The following is a 25,183-nucleotide window of genomic DNA, read 5'->3' on the forward strand; positions in this document are numbered from 1 at the left end:
CTTAACATACTTTAGAGGCAAGTGCTACAAGCGAGCACCTGTGAAGGCCGGCACAGCACGCGAGGGGGTGAGTGTGGCAAGCACCACGCCCGGACGCCTTTGTCTCTCCAGCGACGATGTTTACACACTGCACCAGGAACTCGTTTGAGACTGAGTCGACAGTAACCACAACAACAACTATCAATGACCATCAACAACAACCACCTCAACAGCAACCACCACCAGCAGCCCGCGATCAGCAACCACCATCAGCACAAACTACCACAACAGCACTAACAACCACCAGCTATAAACCAAAGCCGCTTTTAATCACCAAAAACTGTAATCATTACCAACAACCACTACCAATGTCAACAACCACCACTAACCACAACAACCATCAATGGTCACCAACAACAATTACATCTATAACAATCACCACCAACAGATAGCAACCACCGCTACCTATAACGTCAACCACTACCACGAACAATAACAAAACACCAACAACCACCAATAAAACAACCACCATCAACACAACAACCACCACCATCTACCACCAATAAAACAACCACCATCAACACAACAACCACCATCTACCACCAATAAAACAACCAATACTTTCAGCCACCACCGATAAAACAACCACATCCAACACAATGACAACCACCAGTCAACACCAACAACCACTACCAATAAAACAACCACCACAAACCGATAACAGTATCTTTCATCGTCAACTACCACCAACTACAGCAACAACCGCCAATACGACCAACATCACGCATGCACCATCATCGCACGCCTATATAGGGCACCGGTGGGGGTCTCTAACGAATTCAAATCACAGCCGAGCACGAGGTGCACGCGGCAGCGTCTCTGGTTGAATGGCTCGCACGAGCACACGGAACACGAGCACGTGACCCGGGACTCGGAGAACCAGCCACGTGACCCGGAGAACGAGCCACGTGACCCGGGACTCGGAAAACGAGCCACGTGACCCGGAACTGGGAGAACGGGCCACGTGACTCTTACGTCACTGCGTCGTCACGACAACCAACTCGCGCGCTCACGACGACGGATCTCCAGGCTGTGTCCAGGCAGGCCTCAACTCTGGTCCCGTTCGTGGTTGACGTGCGAATTGATTGGAGAGGCAAAACTTAATTGGTGTTAGAACACAACGGGAGGGATACAACAACATTACCTCGTCACCACTGTTGGAGAGAAGTCCCTTTTTGGAAAGAAAAAGCGGTAAGCGACCCTACTTGTACTACTACTACTACACTGGGCTTGTGGTGAGTGACTCGGGGAAAGAGCCTCCTTGATATTACAGACATAATCATAGCACCTAGAGTAATCATAGCACATAGAATAATCGTTATAGACTAATCATAGCACCTAGAGTAATCATAGCACATAGAATAATCATAGTAGAGTAATCATAGCATGTAGAGTAATCTATAGCACGCAGCGTAATCATAGTGTATGAATAATAGCACGTAGAGTAATCATAGCACGTACAATAATCATAGCACATTAAATCATAGGGCGCAAAGTAATCATAGCACATCATAACACGTAGAATAATCATAGCACGTAGAGTATTCATAGCACATAGCATAATCATAGCACATAGAATAATCATCGCTGGTTGGGTGGCGCACAGAGAACGGGGGTCACGTGACCCGCGCTTACGACGACGATCTCGAGGCAGGGCTCACTCTGGTCCCGTTCGTGGTTGACATGCGAACTGATTGGAGAGACAAGCGCGTTGTGACAACGATAGACTGTAATTTGAAGGTGCAACGATTATAAGAGGCGTGGCTGCTTTGTCTTGGGTGAGCTGCCTTTGAACAACTGCCAAATCACCTTATTCGGAGTGTTAAGTCCAGCAAAGCACAATCATGATAGAATGTGGGAAATAAAAATGCAAAGTTACGGGAAAATTATTGCGATAGTCAATAAGATCGTGAAAATTCTCGCATTGTATCGTGAAAAATGCTATCCTGGTAACCTTATCATTCAGAACTAAAGTCAGAATCTTTCTTTTTACTGGAGGAATCCGATGAGCTATGAAGCTCTTTTCCACAGATGTTCAGCAGGGGCAAAGTACAGGTAAAGCAAACAATCACCCAAATCATACAAATGAAACTAAACCATCCCCATCCTACCAGGCAAAGCCCACGAAGCTATTAACTTATTTTTCAGAAGCGCCATGGCTAGCACAAATGATAGCTCAACAAAGTGGCTCATCATTTGGACATCGATAACGGTGGCAATGGGCAGAGAGGCTGGGGAATGTGGAATGTGCGGCACGCCTCACGCCTGCACAGAGGAGGAGTTCAGGGCCGTGAGCAAGGAAGCACTCTATCTGCTACTGTTACTGCTGCTGTTACTACTGCTGCTCCGCCTCCTGCTGCTCCACCTGCTCCTGCTGCTGCTGCCCCTGCTTCTGCTGCTGCTCCTGCTGCTCCTGCTGCTGCTCCGCCTCCTGCTGTTTCTGCTGCTCCACCTGCTGCTACTGCTGCTGCTCCTGCTGCTGCTGCCCCTGCTTCTGCTGCTGCTGCTTCTGCTGCACGGTTTGGCTGCTGCAAGGCCTCTCATTGGGGAGTCGTTCTCCTCACTAAGACATTTCCATTCTAGATTTGAAGCTTTCGTGACTGCAAGGATTCATACTCTTTGGTTTTATTCGCTAAAGTCACGTAGGTAAAACAAATTAAAATAAAATGAAACTTGCGCTGCCTCCGAAACGTCGTGTTTTAATTGTTTATTTTATTTTAATTTGTTTTACCTACGTGACTTTACCGAATGAAACCAAAGAGTACATTTCCATTCCTCGCCTTGCTGCCAGTGACGGATTTGGTTTGATGGGGGCGTGCACGCTGTTATTGTTTTGAGTGCCCACCCTCTTTCTAAGATTCATCTCCTTCCCTATACTGGTTTAATACCATCACCACGGACCCTTGCCCAATGCCAACGCTCCACTGTTATTTATAACTGGTCGTATCGGTTCTGGTCTTTTTACGTGAACTACGAATCGTAGCGCGAAAACGTAAACACGCCACGTAACTGCATTTGGTGATGTTTTGGCTTTGATTACCAAATTTAGCAATCTTGTTTACCGTAACGCAAGCGCTTTACATCTTTTATGACCATAAAGTTCTACAGGGACTCCTCTACTGAGGAAAATTCGACTTAGAGATACGAACAAACCTGTCTGTACGTCCAGTTTGCCTGTTCGGACCGAAAGTCGTAAGTTAAACCGCCGCGCAATAGATGGCATTGGTGGCATCTGCCGAACTTGAAGAACCAGTGGCACCTATGTTTATAGGAGATTATACAACTTTTAAAGCTATTCTCTTATTTAGTGTACATGTCGTACAAAATGTTCGAAACCGACAGGAGTAAGTTGGACTTACGAACAAATCAACTTACGAACACACCTCTGGATTCTGACTCGTTTGTAAGTAGAGGAGCCCCTGTATTTCCAAAATGGCCCACGTTAATGGGTGCCTGCTTCACTGGAACAACGAGTAAAGGTCGAGTCGCTAAACGTGACCCCTTCTCTCGCTCCCCAGGCCATGGCTCCCCAGCGCTCCTCGTGCCTCGTGACCGCAGTGCTGCCAACGCTGCTGCTACTGCTGCTCGTCGCCCGCCCGTGCGAGCCGTGCTTCAAGTGCACGGAAGCCATCGCGGTGCCCCTGAAAGCGCTGCTGAACAGGATGGAGATCGACAGGCCCTTCATTCGCACGAAGACGTACAAGGGCGTGCAGAATATTATCTCCAAGCTGCTGGGAGAACATTCCAAGCGCTTGATCTGTGTGTCACCCTTTTTACTTTCATTTCATCTTTTTTACTCTTTATATTTACCAACTGAGGACCACTGAGCTATATAGTTATTTTTCAGAAGCAACCTGGCTAGCACAAGTGATAGCTCAACACAGTGCCTCATCACGGGGAAATTTATAGCAGCCAAATATTCTAAGCGTGTGATGTTGATTCTAAATGTGGAGGGAAAAACCAGAGGATCCGGAGAAAAATCCACGCGACCACGGGGAGAGCGTCACGTATGCTCCAAATATACAGGTGTCAGGGTTCGGGATTGAACTGACAACCTCCTGCATACCAGGCGAGGGAGTTAACATCTCCTAGCCCCCGCAACGTGCTCGTTTCCTCATCGAGGTGCAGTACGAGGGCAGCCTGTGTCTCGGCACGTCACATCAACTGACAGGCCGAGAGGCATGCGGTGCAAAGAGTAAATATTTCATCAGTTTAACACGTAGGAGGCTTTTGCGACCAATATCATCCATAGTAGAGGTTTTTGGGTTAGATCGTGTGAATATAAATGTGTCGTTAAACCCGCCACCACCCGACACAGCCAATTATCAAGGTTTGTCAATGTTGTGGGTTTACTCTCCAACACACCGGTGTGCTATACTAGTGACGAATTGGCCACGTTCTGTTTACGTGACAACCCCTTACTAATTGGCTGTATCGGGTGGTGGCGGGTTGAACGACGTATTTATATTTACACGATATACCCCAAAACCTCTATTATGAGTATATATGTACACACACAAGTGTCTGAGATGTGTCTGCAATAAAGCTGTAAGACACGTATCTGAGAGATGATGGAAATATATGCTCGAGATAGTGGATGTGTTAAAAATGTAATTTAGTCCAGATCTGTATGCAATGCATGTGTTAGACAGAAGAGGAATGTAAGATGTATTCAGATGAGCTGGAAGTGAAACAGAATAGAGATGAGAGGTATTCAGAAGACATTGGAGGATGAATATGCGTTTCAGAATATATGCAATGCCCACCGCAACAATCAGGGACGACTCGAAGACTTATCTTTCAACTCGGCGCGGCTTTCGTGACAACTCCACAACGATTCGTGAATGAGTGGCGTGCATCACCACCATCACTGTGGAGCCTAACACTGAACATTAAACTCCGCACACACCGCCCAGTCACTGCCACCAACTCTCCTCTCCGTCCACGTGGCCTCTCGGCCGTGTGGCTGTCCCCCTGCCCTCCCCCTTCGCCCCAGGAGGCTTCCCCTGTAAACGCCGCCCGCCGCCCGGGCGGCTCATGCAGGAGGTCGGGGGTTCGATCCCGACTCTAACGTCTGCTGTATATTTGGAGTTTGTGTCTCTCTCTCTCTCGCTCCCTGTGGCCGCGTGGATTTTTCTCTTTTTACCTCCACATTGAGAAACGTGCTTCCGAGTATTTGGATGAGAGAAGTGTCCACGCGATAAGTACACTCCGTTGAGCTATCACTTGTGGCCAGGTCCGCTTCTGAAGATAAGCTGCGTAGCTCATTGGGCCTTGCCTGACAAAATAAAAAGTTTTACATTTGGGGCCATCCATAAATGACGTCACGCACCTGGGGGGGGGTTAGACACTTGTGACGAAGAGGGGGGGGGGGTTGAGAAATGTGACGTCACATCAAAATGCGCAACTTTAAATAAATATAGACAACACGTTCTACTTAATAAAATAGACTTTTTAATAAACGTTTTCTCCTACAACATCAGAGTGCAGCGCCACATTAAATACGCACTACAATGACAATAGTTCAAAGCGATATGAAGCATGTTTTATTTTGGGGGTGGGGCAGAGCTTTGTGACGTCATGTTTGAGGGGGGGGTCTGACTTTTTGAGACGTCGTGTGACGACGGGGGGGTGGGGGGGGGTCAATCGTCCAAAATCTCGTGACGTCATTTATGGACGGCCCCTTTCCTTCTCCTCGCTCGCTCTCCCCCCTCCATTGGTCCTACCTCTTCTCTCCCCTTGCACCGCCCTCTCGCCTCCACACCACTCCCCCCATCCCTTCCCCCTGTTGTATTCCTACACTGGCCGTGTCCTCGCGCTAACACCCATCACGCTGCCCCCTGTCGTCTGCACATCCACCGGCCCCCTCTGGCCATTCGCACCCCCCCCCCCCCAGGGCTTTCCATTCCCCTCTCATCCACCGACTGTCCGCCGGAGATCGTTTAGCTCGGCTCGACCGCTCACGGCCTCGAGTGACCTCGTCCCTCCCCTGCTATTTCCTGCATACAGGATCGGAATATTTATTTATACTGGAGGAATCCGATGAGCTATGAAGCTCTTTTTCACAGATGCACAGTCACCGTGCCCCTACTCCTGCCCTCTGCTGGCTCCACACCCTGGTCTCTTAGATGTTCCATGCGCCGACTCGCTTAGGTGATTACATTTATATATTATGAGAAAATTTGGAGAGATGTTAATTTCGAAGAGAAGAGAGATACAGTCATCAAGAGAGTTATAAGATTATTTACATTTGTAGCCAGGTATGAAAGAACGATAGGAATTAGAGGCAGCACCGTATTTTCCTGCAGTATAACCCGCGGGGTATACCACTTTTTACAAACAAAACAAGACCCTGCGGGGTATATGGAGGTGCGGGCTATCTGAAATTTGTTTTACACAAAACGTTATTTGTGCGGGGTATATGCGTATGCGGGCTATACGCGTATGCGAGCTATATGTGGGAAAATACGGTATTTAGAGAAATATAAGACGTAGGTGAGAAGCATTCAATATAAATGCACAGAGGTATAATTACGATGCATTTATCCTTTGTCTCTTTGCATTTGATTGTCTCATCCTGCATACATCATGCGTCTCTATCTCTGTGCCTGTCTCTTATCTGCGTGTATCCATGTGTCTCTCTCTGTGTCTCTATGAGCCCATCTGTTTGTGTGTCTCTCTATAACTGTTTCTGCTTGAGTGTCTGTGTGTGTGTCTGTATCTCCATGTCTCTCTCTCTGTCTCTATGAGCCCGTCTCTCTATAACTGTTGTTCAGTGAGTCTCTGTGTGTGTCTGTCTCTCTGTGTCTCTATGAGCCCATCTGTTTGTGTGTCTCTCTATAACTGTTTCTGCTTGAGTGTCTGAGTGTGTGTCTGTATCTCCATGTCTCTCTCTGTGTCTCTATGAGCCCATCTGTTTGTGTGTCTCTCTATAAATGTCTCTCTGTGAGTGTCTGTGTGTGTGTCTGTATCTCCATGTCTCTCTCTCCGTGTCTCTATGAGCCCATCTGTTTGTGTCTTTATAACTGTCTCTCTGTCAGTCGCTGTGCGTGTCTGTCTCTCCATGTCTCTCTGTAACTGTCTCTCTGTGAGTTTCTTGTCTTTCTGTCTCCGTGTCTCTCTGTGTCTCTATGAGCCCGTCATTCTGTTTCTCTGTAACTGTCTCTCTGTGAGTACGCGCTCTTTGTCGGTGCGTCTGTGTTGTTCACCGTCTTGTGGATTCGGAAAAGGCTGGCCGTGTTAACTGGAACGCTCTGTGTCCGTGCGTGCATGTTGTTCACCGTCTTGTAGATTTGTACGAGCAGGTGGAGCAAACCATGGGCTCCAAGTTTGTGGAGATGAACAACAGAATTGGAGACGGTACGTGCATTCGGACTCGAGGGGCATGTCAGCGGGCTGACTCGCACGCTCTCGGCAGAAGTTGTTTCAGCAGCCTAGCTCAAGAGAACGCAAACAAACCGATACTTTGCTCCACAGTTTTCCAGGATTTTTGGAGAGAAAACAAATCCAACACCTGAATATGTTGTCTAACAAATGAGCAGCGTGATGCTACGGTGTAATGGTTTGTACACTATATAACTTGCAATCTCGTGGTCCCCTGTTAACTCCCTCGCCTGGTATGAAGGAGGTTGTGGGTTCGATCCTGACCCTAACGACTGTATATAATGGTCGCGAAAGCCTACGTGTATATTTGGAGTTCGCATGTCTCTCTCTCTCTCCCCGTAGTCGCATGGATTTTTCTCCGGGTCCTCCGGTTTTTCCCTCCATATTTAGAGACATGCGTTGAGAGTATTTGGCTGCTATACATTTCCACTTGGTAAACTGCTTCGTTGGGCTATCATTTGTGGCCAGGTCGCTTCTGAAAAATAGCTATTTAGCTCAGTGGGCCTTACCTGGTAAAAAAAATAGTAAAATAAAAAACATCGTTCTCCGTCATGGCAGTTGAAACATCCGTGCAAGTTTCTGATATATATACCTTGCAATTTCATATTCATGAGCATCTAAATTCAACCAGGCTGTTGTTAGCCAAACGCAGCACCGCAAAATCCATCGTTGTACTGATCTCCTATGCTCCAATGTCCAGCCCCCACCACTGACTCCAACCCACAACGACCAGCATGGTGAAATAACCTCCATGACGAGTACGGCATGGGGAAACCCTCACCCATCAGTGGATTGAGACAAAAAAGCGATCTACGTGTAGCAATGCAAGAGCATATGAAGACAGTGTACCCAACAAAGGGGTATAATGTGTGTGTGCTCGTGGGTGTATTGACCATTGGCACAGCAGGGAGTACAGCTGGTGCATCTACCAGTCGTCTCAAGTCAGCCAGCCCATGGCACCTAGGTCTGTCCCGAGACCTCTTGTCGGCGGGCCTTCGACACGTCACGTGGCCTCAGTGCACCTGGCCTGGCACAGGCGCCCTGGTGACGTCACCGCCACTTAGTGGCGAATGGCGGGTGTTGCTATCGGTGTTGCCCATTGTGTGGGGAGCGGTAGCGTAGCGGATAGCGCACTGCGCTACGAACCCGGCGACCAGAGTTTGATTCTAGCTCACAGCCAACACCAGTGGTGGTTATCTGAGCTGGTCCTGGGTCTCCCCTAGGTCGACTCAGCCTCAGATGAGTCGACCTTGGGTGTGTAAACATCGCCACTGGGAAGACAAAGGTGGTCGGGCGTGGTGCTGGCGACACACCATCCGATGTGCCGTGCCGGCCTTCATAGGTGCTACTCGCTAACAGCGCTTGCCCGAACAGTCTGTTAAAGCTATGCGGGGGATCTTTGTCTTTGTTGCCCATTGTCAGATTGATTTGAATATCCAAAAACGGCCCTAGCTATATTTTGGATGATCTTACTCTTTTTTTGACACTTTTAGTTGATAAATACGTAAGTGGAAATGAAATGTTTGTGTCATTTACTGGCCTGTAAAAGAAACCTGCATCGTTTGACGTCACTTTTGTAAGCACAAAGGTACTACGTAATTACCTCAAATCAATGATCTGAAAGTAAAAAAAGGATCGTCAATTTGTTTTACAAATCCTAACATCGACAACGTTGAACTCTGAAATATACAGGCCTACTGTATTTGTGTGAGAGAAGAGACGGTTAGCCGTGAGTGTTGCTACTCACGCTAAAGACTGAAAATTGCACGCATATAGTGGGTGTTGTGACGGTTAACTTGAACGAAAAGTTTGACTACATGAAAGTAACCAGGGCCTAGATCGCTACGAATTAAAACTGCATTCAAAGTAATGACGGCGAACATCGTGGATAGCAAATCGGTTAATTTAATACAAATACAGTAATGCCATTAATACATTTGAATACCTCCCCACCCTCCATGACAATGTGGAACGATTCAATGACACAATTGGTGGCTAGGAGATGTTAACTACCTCGCCGGGTATACAGGAGGTCGAGGGTTCGATCCCTACCCTAATGCTTTTATATTTGGAGTTTGCATGTCTCTTCCTGCGGTCGTGCGGATTTTCTCCAGGTCCTCCAGTTTTCCCCTTCACATTTAGAATCAACATCACGCGTTTAGAGTATTCGGCTGCTATAAATGTCCACGTGATACGCCACTTCATTGGGCCATCACTTGTGGTCAGGTCGCTTCTGAAAAAGAGCGACATAGGTCGGTGGGCTTTACCTGGTGAAATAAAACATAGTTTTAGTAGTTTAGTTGAGCATTACAGCAAGACCTGAGTTTGATTCCCAACATGTGCACCTCTCTGCGCGCAGTTTGTTCTATGCCTGTTCTGCATGGGTTTCTGCCCAGGTCCCTAATGTCCTCCCATAGCAAAAAAAAACATTACTGGTATTGGCCAAACACCCGAATGCTGATCAATTATCTGCAAAATAAACAATTTGGATTTCTCAAAGCAAGATCACCCTGTTCCGTAAAAATATGGCATAACTCTCCGGAAAAGTCTTAACATTGTTGAGGATTTCCTGGCCCAACGAGAATTATAAAATATTTATTAAATATTTATTTGATAATTGCAGTCATGTTCGTGGCAACTCGTGGTTTCAAGAGTCACGTGAACCCGTGACTCAATGTAAATCGAAAGGGATACACCATGGGCTCATACACGAGTGATTCGTTGCACGTATCGTGAGCTTAAGACCCAACGGTTAATCATTCCACCCCTGGTATCTAAACACGTGATGTCTGTTGGTCGCACCTTCAATGCTGTCTCGGTTTGTTTATGATGTGCGCTTCGCACAACTCCGTATCAGCATAAACACAAACACTGCCGTTTTTTATGTGCTTGATCACTCCTGCCTTGTTAACTATGTATTGGTTCTGTCATTCACAGTTTCCGGTCAGCTGAGTCAAAAACACTATGCCAGTAAGTGTGGGGACAAACATTGAGCCTGACTGTGGGAAATTCAGTTTTGATTTGTTTTGAGAGATCCGACTGGTTGCTTTTTGCTATGCTTGGGAATATTTCATCTTTCGATTTAAAGCTTTCGTGACTGCAATGATTCATCTTCTTTGGTTCTTTCGGTAAAGTCACGTAGAATGAGAATAAAATAATAAATTGATAAAATAAAATAACACAATAATATTCTCACGACGTTTCGGCCACAACACAAGCGGCAGCGCTGTCCTACCAGACAGTCTCGCCCCCTTCACCTGATGAAGGCCGCTTGTGTTGTGGCCGAAACGTCGTGAGAATATTATTGTGTTATTTTATTTTATCAATTTATTATTTTATTCTCATTCTACGTGACTTTACCGAAAGAACCAAAGAAGAATATTTCATCTCTCAGTGCGCCGTAGACTCTTGTAATATTTTCACAAAAACTATTCAAAAGATAACCCCAAAAAGAAAACTAACCACCCAGCTGTTATCAATACCAAAACCCAGAATTATATCATTCTGGGGCAAAACTGGAAAATAAATATATATTAAAGTAATTTTTACTTAATAAAGGTACACTATTTTGGGTAGACATTTAAATATGTCTACAAAAAATATTGTGTGTGCCTCAAAAAGCACACTAGTGGTATAATTGGTTATGAAATTCTCGTAATCCAAGAAATTAGCCTGCCGATGGTGGCCATACATTGCTGTATTCCAGCACTGTGGAGGCAGCGAGGGTTGGTGGACCGCACACAGATGTTACGGAACTCCCTGACTGTGGGCGTCGAGGTGCTGCTATACCCTGGCTTGCCAGGAGAAGGCGCGACAAGAAAAATATGTTCTCCACCTTTTCCACCTGTACATTGCATGTGTTGTTAAGCCAACACCATCTGACACAGACAATTAGTAAGGTTTGTCACGTAAACAAAACGTGCCAATTAGTTACTACTTCAGCACACCGGTGTGTTGGAGAGTAAAGGCACACCATTTACAATTTGAGTACGACGTTTCGCTGGTAATTACAACCAGCTTAATCGGGCGATTAATATTTACGTGATTTAACCCCCCCCAAAAAACACGTTTATTATTAATCATTTTCATTAATGCAACAGGATTTGTATGATGAGCCAAATAATGCTGGCAGATCTACAGGATGGCCCAATAGTTAATTTCCCGAAATATAAATACGAAATTAATTTCTCACTAAACTAATTTAGACCACCTTGTACAATAATGTTCATTATTTACCAAAGAAATCCTGACTGAGTCTCAAAACTCCTCTTCAGGAGGGTCCCGCTGCATGAGGATGTTTTGGCGATGTTAATTTTTTCACGAATGAGAGTTTGGGATTCATGTGAGAGGACACCAGAGAACTCTACAGGCTGTGAGCAGGAGCCAGAAACACACACCTGCCTGGTTCGGAAGGTGTTCTGCAAAATGTTTTAAAGGGATAATTGAATGATATAACAAAATCAATGATTTACAGGGCCAGATTAAGGTTCTTGTAGGCCCTGGGCACTTCTGTTTCGTAGGCCTTCAGTGACAACTTTCTACAGTTGCTACTGCTGCTGCCCCATGTTACTGCTACCGCCGCTGTCACTCCGCTTGTTTCGCACGGTACTTCGTCCAGGTGCTGTACAGACGTCATTACTGATACGCGTATTATTTAGTATGTGCCCTAAATTGATGGGAGCGTGCTGCGTGCCACAGATAACATTGACGTGACGTTGCCTCTTTGTACACTGTGCCTATCCTTGCTATACAAATATATTTATTCAAGAAGATATCCTGGTTACATTTTATTTTTTATAATACATACAAACAAAAAACGTGGTAAGAATGTGTCTTCGTAAGCCCTTTAGTTTTTGTAGGCCCTTAAGTATTTGTAGGCACTGGGCACAGTGCCTACTGTACCTACTGTTCCGATTGGATAATATGGCCCTGATGATTTATCGTCGAGACACGAATAAGCAAAATGAAACAGGTTGCATGTGACTATAAAGACATTGCTGGCATCCTTTTAATGGCTTGCAATATTTATGACGTTTTGGAAACTGTCGTGATGAATGCAAATGTGGGCCACCGTCACAGAAGTGTGACCAGTTCCTGGAGCTGAAAGCTGTCATCTGTAAAAAGTTAATGCAAGTACAATGGACAGACATGTACAGGGGCAATCATGAAGCAATATTTTAAAAGTCTTTGCACTATACAGTAATACCTTGGATTGCGAGCATAATTCGTTCCAGAAACGTGCTCGTAATCCAAAGCACTCGTATATCAAAGCGAATTTCCCCAAAAGGAAATAATGGAAACTCAGATGATTCGTTCCACAACCCCAAGAATATTCAAGTAAAAATTATTAATGCAAAAAACCTTTTTATATTTTTCCTATTTTAATTTCATATAAAGTAATCAAATTTATTAATTTAATTTAATCATGGCTGGTGTGAGGGAGACGAGAGAGAGGAGAGGAGGAGGGTTATTGTGTAGGACGACTTTCACCGTCACTAACGGAATCACTGGCATCTGTTGGCTCACTGGAATCTTTTTATTTTTCTGCGACTTTAACAAGGAACCTATCCAATGACATTTGCTTTTGCCTCCTTTTGAGGATTTCATGGGGGCATTGTTGCAGTACAGTTACTAAAGAACAGTCACTACACTTGGACAAAAATAACAAAAATGCTTTACGCACACACACGTGGTCACAACACTATACTGTAGTAAACACTATAGTACTGTAGTAAACAGTATACACGTGGTCACAACTATAGTACTGTAGTAAACAGTATACACGTGGTCACAACACTATAGTACTGTAGTAAACAGTATACACGTGGTCACAACACTATAGTACTGTAGTAAACAGTATACACGTGGTCACAACACTATAGTACTATAGTAAACAGTATACACGTGATCACAACACTATAGTACTATAGTAAACAGTATACACGTGGTCACAACACTATAGTACTGTAGTAAACAGTATACACGTGGTCACAACACTATAGTACTGTAGTAAACAGTACACACGTGGTCACAACACTATAGTACTGTAGTAAACAGTATACACGTGGTCACAACACTATAGTACTGTAGCAAACAGTATACACGTGGTCACAACACTATAGTACTATAGTAAACAGTATACACGTGATCACAACACTATAGTACTATAGTAAACAGTATACACGTGGTCACAACACTATAGTACTGTAGTAAACAGTACACACGTGGTCACAACACTATAGTACTATAGTAAATAGTATACACGTGGTCACAACACTATAGTACTGTAGTAATCAGTACACACGTGGTCACAACACTATACTGTAGTAAACACTATAGTACTATAGTAAACAGTATACGCTCGCACGGATGTTGACTATACGAGTGAGGCACGCCGACTGAGACCGAGCATGGGAGACGATTACCCACAATCCCACAGCGAAAGAGAGAGAAGAACCATCGGCTCAGTAGTGATCACCTGACGCTCGGCAGACAAAGCGTATACGTACACTACTCGTATTGCAAGACCTCGCTCGTTTATCGAATTAATATTTATTTAAAGTTTTTGCTCGTATTGCAAAACACTCGCAGACCAAGTGACTCGCAATCCAAGGTTTTACTGTATTTACAAATTGTTCACTCGTTTTTTTCTCTCTCTCTCTCATGGCAGTCTACTGGAGAGAACTCATCAAGTTATGGAAGGATTTTCAGGAAGCTTTGAAGAGTAAGTCCTGCCCATTGCACCCTCACACCCAGCGCGACGCAAACATCAATCGTTGTCTTCCTCCTCCCTCCTGCTCACATGAGCAGTGTTGAGAATACCGGTGTCTAACACGTTACCGTGGTGGGGACGAGACTAACCATAGTACGGCATTGTTGATGCTTCACGAACCTGCATCAAGCTAACACCTGTCCCCTCCCACTTGCTCTTGTGCGCGGTACAGATTTGTAACTTTAACTCTTAATGTGTCCATCCATAAGAGGTTTTCGTTTGGTATAGGATCATTATTATTAATACAGCGGTATAATTAGCTGTCGCCTGATGAGGCTAGTTGTAATTACCGGCGAAACGTCGTACTCGAATTGTAGATGTTGTGGGTTTACTCTTCAACACACCGGTTATTGCTGAACTAGTAACTGACATGTTTGTTTACGTGACAAACCTTACTAATTAGCTGTGTTGGGTGGTGCTGGTGGTGGGAGTAACGACACATTTATATTCACACGATCTAACCCAGAAAACCTCTTATGTATATTGGTCGCGAAAGCCCACATATTAAACTTAATGTATCCATGCTCGCTTCCTTGTGACCCTAATGCAAGTTTGTCAAATCTTTCTTCCTCTGTCCACCGAGCGGTAGGCATGGGGACACACCATAATCAGTCGATCAGCACGTCCAATACGGTGTGGCAAAGTGTGGATATTCCTGTCTCTGGCCACCTTGAAAGAGTAGACCAAATACTCTGTAGACGGGATCTCTGTACCTCGAGTGGAGGCCCTTTAGCCAGCAGTGGCATGAGCAGGACACTTTCACCCTTACCTGGTTACACTCCCTGCTGTGTGTGGTGGTGATGTATGGGATTTGTGACTGTGTTGTTAAGCAACTAATGCGAATATAATTTAACTTACCGTTACGTTTTGTCCTTTCCTTTTTGTTTTTCAGCTTCGAAGGAACCGTCATGCCCTGTCTGTGGTAAGATTGTGTACACCTGTATATATGTTGGCGATTCTGTAAGACGGTATGGGTGCCATGACTGCGTCTTTATCAGCTTATCACATGAGACAGTATGCATACGTGTGTGCGCGTGTGTGCGTGTGTGTATGTGTCTGGGGTGCGGTAGCTTAGTGGTTAGCGCACTGCGCTGCGAACCTGGCGATCCGAGTTCGATTCTCGCTCACGGCCAACACCAGTGATGATGATCTGAACCAGTCCTGGGCCTCCCCTAGGTTGACTCCCCCTGGTCTGCCGTGCCGGCCTTCATAGGTGCTCGAACTTTGTATTTGTGTATGTGCGTGTGCGCATGTGTGCATGTGCCCGTGTGCGTGGACAATTTATGAGGCCAAAAAGGTCCGAGCGTTATTCCGGAAATGTGAGCGAGCGCTTCCGACTGTCGGCTTCAGCATCACGCTCGTTCAAGCACGTCAACGACGACGTCACCATGCGCTTGATAATGGCGCTTGCCCAACATTCTAACATTGTCATGACAAATGTTTACTTTTGAATGCAACACTTTCCCCCCGGCTTTTATCTGGAAAACCTGCACCAACTTCACATGTACAGGCTAAACCTGCTGACAATTGACCAAATACAGTTGATCCTCGATTATCCGGCAGCTTCCCACATTATCCGGCAGTCCCGGGCCGATTTGGCAAAATCCCTCCAGAGGCACCGTTTGGCGTGACAAAAAAGGTAGCTATGCTTGATTTCATTGTGAAATATCATATACTGTACATGATACAGTACATACATACAACTTAAACAATGAAAATGCTTCATGTGTATACTCCAGTCTTCGAGATTAGAGTGGTAAGTACGGTACAGTAAATAGTCACTTTTTTATTAGGATTTTTATTTTAGAGTAGGATATTTATGCAAATGTTATGTAGTAAACAAATTTTAAACGCAAAAGCACATGTACAACACCGAAAAACACAGCGTGCAAAAATAAGCAATTTTAAATAGTGATTTGATTATCCGGCGTTTTTGAAAACCCGGCGCCCCCTGCCCCCCGAAGCCACCGGACAATCGATGATCTACTGTAATATTCTAACTGAATAATATAATAAAGGATTACCTGAAAGTAAAGCCCAATTTTAACGAAGTCGTGGCATGACGGCAGCACAGCAACGTATCGAGGAGTCAACTCGTGTTGAACTCTTGAGTGTTCTCAACTCACGTGCAGGCACAGTCTCCAAGTGCGCTTGTTTCCTGCCAAACGGTCTTGCGTGGAATTGGCCAAACGTCTAAATGTAGGGCCCTGCTCAACAACAGTTTTGTTTTTAGTCTTATCCTGAACGTACCAGACTGCTTGGAGTCATCACATGTCGCTTATTTCGACCCTAAACTCGCTCACCGTGTTCTAAATGCAATTGCTTGACACACTCGACTGGGCAAGTAAACGCTTATCATTCTTATCGTGTGGGTGTCGCGGCGGTCTGAGTTTGATCGCTGGTCATGCGTAACGTCACAGGTGGGTGACATCCAAACCGATCCTGATGCCACGACCGAAACCTAATCCTCCCCACGGTCACCAACTCGCATTGAACGGTGTGACGAGTAAATGGTCAAACCACGTGACCGACATTCCTGCAGGAAATGTACGTGTCTAGTTCGTTGTCCTTCTTCCTGCACCTCCCGATTAGCACGGTTGGCTATGTACGGTGCGAAAGCAGTTCAACATGCGTACAAATTGGTTTCATATTTTTATCTCTATTTGAGAAAAAAAGCGAATAAAGTCAATCAAAAAGGTGATGAATGGAACTTCGTAGCGTTTACATTTGCCCCTACTGAAAATGCACGTGACATCTGGTTCCATCACGTGAACTTTCGTGACCCCAATATTCCCTGCAATCTGCAGACATCAACAGCCTTTTAACTCCGTCCATGTGTTTTTTTGTCCGCAGAACCCACGTATGTATCTGCCCTGCGCTGCGAATCCTGCCAGAAAGAGAATAAGGAAGTCTGCCTGTCTTATTGCGAACGTACGTCATCCTGGAGTTATAACGTCAGGAATGCCTCACTGCGTGCAATTTATATCACTCCTAAAATATGACTCTCGTAAAATCTGTCGCGTTGTCCTTGCAATCCAAGTATGATGAATCGAAGTATTCATTTTACTCATTAACATCGATGCATCGTTCCATGCATGTGCAATGCCTTGAGATGCTCAATTTGCATAACTAGGCAGGGGTAGAGCAACAAGCAGAAACATTGTAGGAACATATTCTTGGTTCATATTCTTGGTTCTTTTGGTAAAGTCACGTTGAAGGGAAACAATAAAATAATAAAATATATATCAAAAAAATTCTTGGTTCTTTCGTTAAAGTCACGTAGAAGGGAAACAAAATAATAATTAAATATGTTATATTTTTATTATTTTATTGTTTCCCTTCTACGTGACTTTACCGAAAGAACCAAGAATATGAATCCCTGCAGTCACGAAAGCTTCAAATCAAAATTGTAGGAACAATGAATTTCGCTCGCACTGTGGTGACGTCAGCGCAGTAACATTCAAAAAAAGTGTCACCATGTCATTACTAAGTCTCCATATCAAGCCGAGTAAAAAAGACAATACACTTTACAGGCACTTCGTTATCTTCTGAATTGTTTTCCTGGTGCACTCTGGGCATTATTGTCAGGAGGCAGAGAAACCCTTCAAAAATGTCACAGCAGAGTAACCTCACGAGTGTGAGAATGGCCAAAAAAGATTTGCTCACAACTTCTGCATGGGGCCCTTCAAGCAGCGCTGTCCAGAGTGCTGCTGCCGGCTCGTATCACCCGACGCTTCTGCCTTCTTAAACATTGCTGATGTTTGTGTTTAGTTTGTTGTCCTTCCCCCCCTGCCCGCCGCACCTCTGATTAGCACGGTGGCTACATTACGGTGTGAAAGAAGTTCAACGTAGATACAGCCATTGCACATTGCTGCCAGGGATACGTCTAAATTCACTCTGCTAGGTTTTTACAAAAAGCAATGATGTAAAAATGTTCGAGGATTTTTTTTAAAGTCTGTAAACGTCACTAACTCACCCGCGCGTGTATGCATGTATGTGTTACAGGAAGTGGGGAGCGGTAGTGTAGCGGTTAGCGCGCTGCGCTATGAACCCGGCGACCCGAGTTCTATTCCCACTCACGGCCAAAACCTGTGACGATTATCTGAACCGGTCCCGGGCCTCCTCTAGATCGACTCAGCCTCAAATGAGTACCTGGTGCGGTGTGTAAACATTGCCACTAGGGAGACGAAGGCGGTCGGGCGTGGTGCTGGCCACCCACCCCCTCGTGTACCGTTACCGGCCTTCATAGGTGCTCGCTAACAGCACTTGCCCCGACAGTCTGTTAAGGCTACACGGGGGACCTTTATCTTTGTCTTTGTGTTACAGGAACTATTTTGGAAAAGCAACGGCGAGCACCTTTGGAGGTTCTGGACGACGTCGATCCCGACGTCATCCCAGAGCCAGACTACGACCCTGAGTTTGAGCCCACGAAGACCAGCGTGATTGCACTGATCGTGGTCGTGCCAGCCATGCTATGCTTAATCGTCTTCTGCATCGGTGAGCCTTTAGCTTGTTCCTCCAGATAGCAGAGCCGTTTTTAACAACAAGTAGAGTCCTCTGCAGATCATCGTAGGAGATGTGTATATGTTGAATTTCTTTCACACATTTCCGTAGCCAACAGTGCTAATCGGAGGGGCGGGGTAAAGGACACCAAACTAAACACAACAACGAGCAGTTTCTAAAGAAATTAGTTTTCAATCTCTTAAGATCTAGAGAGACACAGAGACACGTTTACAAACACTTTGAGAGACACGAAGGACACAGACAGCTATAGACACGGACAGTGTCAGACACGTACAAAGATACACGCGGAAAGATGCAGGCAGAGATTGACCCGGAGAAAAGCCCACACATGCACAAATAGATAACTACAGATACTTACATGCATGTGCATTTAGTGGCTCACACTAACCCGTTTACTCCCTTGTCCCCTTTTATGTTCAGTAATGTGCTTCACGCGAAATAAAAAATCAACGACTGCCCCCGACGTGGAAAAGGGATTGGACGCTGCGGAAGAGCAGAACCGACAGGAGCCCGATGTGAAGATGCCTGGGCATCCAACGAAGCCTGCCCGGGATAATCAAACCAAAAAAGCCGGCGCGCACAAAGCATCCCGCGATGGACCAAAGAAAGAAAGGCCACGCAAATGAAAGAGCGGGCAGTCCCCCGACTTACGAACGGGTTCCTTATTCCTGAGGCCTGTTCAAAAGTCAAACTGTTCGGGTTCACAAATAAAGACAGATACACACATGCGCGCACACTCACTTTCACACACACACACATATGCTGGAGTTTGCAGGGATTGTGTGGTGCCACGGCCTCGAAGCCACTCTGCAAACTCCGCGGCCACACACTGAATACACACACAGACAGCGCACACACGTAGTGTCCTGGCGTGGGATTGCTTGGCACAACGGGTTTTAATCCGAAGGGTTCCTATGAGGAAAGTCCCACGGTTTCCCGGTGCCAGGGGATTGGCCGACCCTCGCAGGACAAGTCACATCGCGGTGCCCCTGAGTTGGCTTAATAGTGTATGGGTGCAAAAAGATTACCGGGCCAGCCGCGATGAGTCATACACGACATCTGGGAAGCCGGGGTGGAAAAAGCGAGAAAGGCAGTGTGTATTCGCCACTCATTCGCCACTACGAGGCCGTGTTAGGCAAGGCTTTCTCGTCCTCTTCCCTCCGCCTCTCACAGCGTCCGTGTGACGCCGCGAGTACGGCTACCAGGTAAATGGTAGGACGCTTGGGTGAGCAGGAGCGCGGACGGCAGTAGGCCTAGGCTTTTCTCGCAAGATACTCCCCCCGGTAGTGCCGACTGGGCAGCTTTAAGGGATTGTGGTTTGCGCCGAGAATAAAAAGTTAGCACAGACCGTCGATGGTGTGGTGTCTGCAATTTTTGTGTGGAGCGACTGCGTGTGCAAGCCGAGTCCTCGGTGGCGGTGGGGGAACATGCGGCGAGAGTGAACGCGGGGTGGTGACCGCGGGATCGTCACCATGTCTTGCGCGAGTGAGGTAATCGCTCAGGTGTGAGCGCGCTCGCAGGTAATAGCGCGCTCCGCGGCCCCTCTAATAGTGACAGCTGTGGTGTGCACGGGCATGTATTTTAGCCCCGTGTGGCTCCGAGGCCAGCAGCGCGAGCATCGGGGGCCCCCGTCACTCGCTCAGCGGGGGCCTGGCGGGAGTTGACCGACGCGGTGGAGGAAGGAGCCCAACAGGTGGACGTCGTGCCCCACCTACCCGGGGAGGGTGGCAGGGTGGACGTCAGGGTGGACGTCGCGCCCCACCTGCCTGGCGAGGGTGGCAGGGTGGACGTCGTGCCCCACCTACCCGGGGAGGGTGGCAGGGTGGACGTCAGGGTGGACGTCGCGCCCCACCTGCCTGGCGAGGGTGGCAGGGTGGACGTCAGGGTGGACGTCGTGCCCCACCTACCCGGGGAGGGTGGCAGGGTGGACGTCGTGACCCACCTGCCCGGCGAGGGTGGCAGGGTGGACGTCAGGGTGGAGGTCAGGGTGGACGTCGGGCCCCACAATCGCTACCTGTGACCTTGCTTGCCCGCTGTCTTGCTTTATGTGTTTAGATCAGGGGTCGGGAACCTATGGCTCGCGAGCCAGATGTGGCTCTTTTGATGATTGCATATGGCTCGCAGATAAAACAAAATATTCTCACTTGTTTTAATCCATCCATCGATTTTTCACTGCGCATGTCCTGTTCAGGGCTGCAGGAGCAATTGTCCATTATTTTAATTGGATGATACTGGCCTACGTTTGCCGTTGCTGGGTAAAACAGGTAAACGCCCCCTTTTGAATCAGTCTGAGACTGCGTCTGCTCGGTCATTAGCTCAAAGCTAACCCTTCGACGAAGAAGATGGCGAAAAGAAAAAAAGACGACGAGTATCGTACATTTCAGGACGAATGGACCGAAGAATTCGCCTTTGTGGAGAGAGCGGGTTCTGCGGTGTGTCTAATTTGCAATGACAAAATTACATCGTTGAAACGGTCGAATGTAAAGCGGCACTTCGACACGCGCCACGCTACCTTTGCATCAAAATACCCTGCGGGAGACAGCAGAAAGAAAGCGTGCCAAGAGCTTCTGAGCAGGGTGCAAGCTAGCCAGCAGCAACTCCGCGTATGGACCCGGCAAGGTGACTATAATTCGGCTAGCTTTGCTGGTTCTTTAGCAATAGTGAGGAACGGAAAACCATTCACAGATGGCGAGTATGCTAAAACGTTCATGCTGGATGTAGCCAATGAACTTTTTGATGATCTTCCGAACAAAGACAAGATAATCAAACGGATACAAGACATGCCTCTGTCGGCAAGAACTGTTCATGATCGTACCATCGTGATGGCAAACAAAGTGGAGGAAACGCAAGTGAAGGACATAAATGCAGCGCCGTTCTTTTCTCTGGCTTTGGATGAGTCAACAGACGTGAGCCATTTGTCGCAGTTCAGCGTGATTGCAAGATATGCTGTTGGTGACACACTGCGCGAAGAAAGTCTTGCTGTTCTGCCATTAAAAGGGTCCACAAGAGGTGAGGATTTATTCAAGTCTTTCATGGAGTTTGCTCAAGAAAAAAGTCTACCTATGGATAAACTTCTCTCAGTGTGTACTGATGGTGCTCCGTGTATGGTGGGGAAAAACAAAGGATTTGTGGCGCTTCTCCGTGAACATGAAAATAGACCCATCCTAAGTTTCCATTGCATTATACACCAGGAGGCACTTTGTGCTCAGATGTGTGACAGGCAGTTTGGCGAAGTGATGTCGCTGGTCATTCGTGTGATCATCTTTATTGTTGCCCGAGCCTTAAATGATCGCCAGTTTAAAACACTGCTGGATGAAGTTGTAAATAACTATCCTGGTCTGCTTTTGCACAGCAATGTGCGTTGGTTGTCAAGAGGGAAGGTGCTTAGCCGTTTTGCGGCTTGCCTGAACGAAATCCGGACTTTCCTTGAAATGAAAGGCGTCGGGCATCCTGAGCTAGCCGACACCGAGTGGCTCCTCAAGTTTTACTATCTCGTAGATCTGACTGAACATCTGAACCAGCTCAACGTGAAAATGCAAGGCATTGGAAATACAGTGTTATCCCTTCAACAAGCTGTATTTGCTTTTGAAAACAAGCTGGAGCTTTTCATCACGGATCTTGAAACAGGTCGTTTACTACATTTTGAAAAACTGAGCCAATTTAAAGATGCATGCACAGCAAGTGAGCCCATTCAAAACCTTGATCTCCACCAGCTAGCTGGCTGCACATCCAGTCTCCTACAGTCCTTCAAAGCACGCTTTGGAGAATTTCGTGAGCACACTCGTCTTTTTAAGTTCATCACCCATCCAAACGAGTGTTCACTGAACACAGCCGACCTGAATTACATCCCTGGTGTCTCCGTCAGAGATTTTGAAGCAGAAGTGGCTGACCTGAAGGCCTCAGACATGTGGGTGAATAAGTTCAAGTCACTGAATGAAGATTTGGAAAGAATCACACGACAGAAAGCGGAGTTGGCGAGCAAGCACATGTGGACAGAAATGAAAAAACTCCAACCCGAAGACCAGCTGATTCTCAAAACTTGGAACGCGCTTCCTGTCACATACCACACACTGCAGCGTGTGAGTATTGCTGTATTGACCATGTTTGGATCTACGTACGCATGTGAGCAGTCATTCTCACATCTTAAAAACATCAAGTCCAACCTACGATCACGTTTAACGGATGAAAGCCTCAACGCTTGCATGAAGCTTAACCTCACCAAGTACCAACCCGACTACAAAGACATCAGCAAATCCATGCAGCACCAGAAGTCGCATTAATGGTGAGTGTTATAACAACATTATTTAAAAGAATAAATTCAGAGGCTTATTATACTGACATTTAGTTGAATTCACTTTTAAAATATATTATATGGCTCTCACTGAAATAAATTTCCAATTTTTTTGCTTTCATGGCTCTCTTAGTCAAAAAGGTTCCCGACCCCTGGTTTAGATGGTAGTGTTGTATATATAGGTGTTATGAAAATTGATGAAAATAATGAAAATTAAATGAAATTTGAGATTTGCATAATTTATCCGAAATTATGTTAATTAGTGTAATTATGTGCATAAATTATGCTGATTCGAGAGATAATCGTATTAATTTATGCGAGTGGGCGTGGTTATGATAATGCAGGTCGTTATGGATTATCAGGTCGAGCCTCGGTGACGAGGATTGTGTTATGAATTGGAATAACGCAATTAATCGTATGCAGTGACGCAGGCGTTGTGAGCGTGAATGAGAGAGAGACGATTCGACTCTGCTCTTCAATTCCGTATTATCGATAAGGATACGATTACTCTCGATTGAACATTACGGATTATGTGTGTTATGGATCATGTGGTGATAGTGTGCTTATGATAGGTCCCCAGGATTCAGATCTCATACGCAGAACAATATTATGCAGAATTTCAGGAAGAATCACACACAAACCTTCTGCGTTAATCAATTTTATTTCTAGCTAACTTTAATTTTTGGATAATATGAAAAACTCAATCTCGGGATTTTGGAATTTCAACACAGCGTTAACACGATACCATCACGATTGCGTTGTTTCACCTCGATAGCGGCACCTGTGGTTAATTCCCGACGCGTAACGCAATCGATCGGTTGTTGAGAGAGAGATTAAAAACATGCGAACTATTCTATCAAACCTTAACTTTATAATATGCAAACTCGTATGCTTGAATTGTTACACAACACGGCACTTGGTCTTTGATTCGTATCCAATCCTTAATACATTCTGATATGCGAAGTTATTATGCTTGAAATCGTCAGCACAGTACCACGTTGATGTTCGTTCATTGATTCATAACGATTATGAATTTAAAGCGTTCGACTGTAATACTTCTAATTGCCTTATCAACACCACTCGATGGCCACAAAGCTTCGTTACTTGAATCGTCACACAAAACAGCATTCGGTCACTGATCATGCGCGGCCCTTAATGCAATTATTGTCACGTTGTTAACAATAGGATGACTGATTATTATGCAACGCTACTCGTTGACAGGGCACTCCAACCGGTATTATTCTTGGAGGCACAAATATGCGTTTGAATTCGTTATTTCATTCGTGGATACCGGCAAGATTATGCAGAAAGACAAATATTAACGAACGACTCAAGTATTCCTAATCAACTTCTCAACGCGACTCAATGGGTGGCGATGTTTCCTTTTGAGATCCTTATCTCGGGCCAATCTTTTAATTGATTGTGGCCAGACCCCTGACAGGGAACCGGTTGAACAAGCTCTCTATCCCCGCGAGCGGCGCTCCGTGGTGAGGAGCCAAGAATTAATCCTTGTTAATGGGTCAGTTGGTAATTTATGCGGTTAGAAGTACAGCCCCAGCACAATATTACAGAGAAAAATTATGAACACTCTTAAAAACGATGGATTATTCACTCGGTCGTTGCGATGTTTCCACAATCACGGATGGTTCAATGGCTTGAGGTTTTTAGGCTTTGTTAATGACCCGTGTGTGTGTGTTGAATGGTGTGAGTGGTGTAAGAGTAGGCCAATGTTCAGAATCGATTCTTTGTGTCAAGCAGACGTCTGGTTTGTGTGTAGTGGGGGGGCAGTGTATCATACGTATCAGTTGATTCTTCTTTCAGTAGTTGGTTCGGACTCGACGGACGTTGGTGAACGAGTAGATGCGTTGTTGTAGCTGAGATGACCGTCTGGTAGACGGCGTTAGAAGCACGCCCGCAGCGGCGCGCTGGTGCTCCGTCGTCGGCGGTTGTAGATTGCAGGCTCACGATTCGCTCGTGGTGGCGCTGGCCGCTAACAGCGGCAGCGGGTCGCCAATTGGCGACACTCGCCAATTCGGCGAGTTGTAGAGACGTCTCCGGCGTCGGTGATGGCTGCTCTTCTGCTGAGATGAGTTGAGCGGGTCTTCTGCTGAGATGAGTAGAGATGAGTCTTCTTCTGTTGAGCTGAGTTGAGATGAGTCTTCTTCTGTTGAGCT

The 25,183-nt window shown here is 46.1% G+C and overlaps 1 protein-coding gene across 2 annotated transcripts; it reads left to right on the plus strand.

Annotated features, from left to right (window-relative positions):
- Positions 1-639: 639 nt before the first annotated feature.
- Positions 640-20,070, plus strand: LOC142928882 (uncharacterized). 2 transcript variants are annotated; one of them, XM_076069336.1, is made up of 9 exons: positions 642-1,230; positions 3,558-3,798; positions 7,330-7,398; positions 10,360-10,392; positions 14,093-14,146; positions 15,087-15,116; positions 17,048-17,125; positions 18,521-18,691; positions 19,139-20,070. In XM_076069336.1, exons 2-9 carry the CDS (start codon positions 3,561-3,563, stop codon positions 19,342-19,344), a joined length of 879 nt encoding a protein of 292 aa, XP_075925451.1. In that variant the 5' UTR covers positions 642-1,230; positions 3,558-3,560; the 3' UTR covers positions 19,345-20,070. The 2 variants fall into 2 exon arrangements, with proteins under 2 accessions (XP_075925452.1, XP_075925451.1); XM_076069337.1 differs by lacking the exon at positions 10,360-10,392 and having other exon boundaries at positions 640-1,230.
- The last annotated feature ends 5,113 nt before the right edge of the window (positions 20,071-25,183 follow it).

Source organism: Petromyzon marinus, chromosome 24, assembly GCF_048934315.1.
Source record: "Petromyzon marinus isolate PM22_M1 ecotype Great Lakes invasive population chromosome 24, UKy_Petmar_22M1.pri1.0, whole genome shotgun sequence".
Taxonomy (NCBI): domain Eukaryota; kingdom Metazoa; phylum Chordata; class Hyperoartia; order Petromyzontiformes; family Petromyzontidae; genus Petromyzon; species Petromyzon marinus.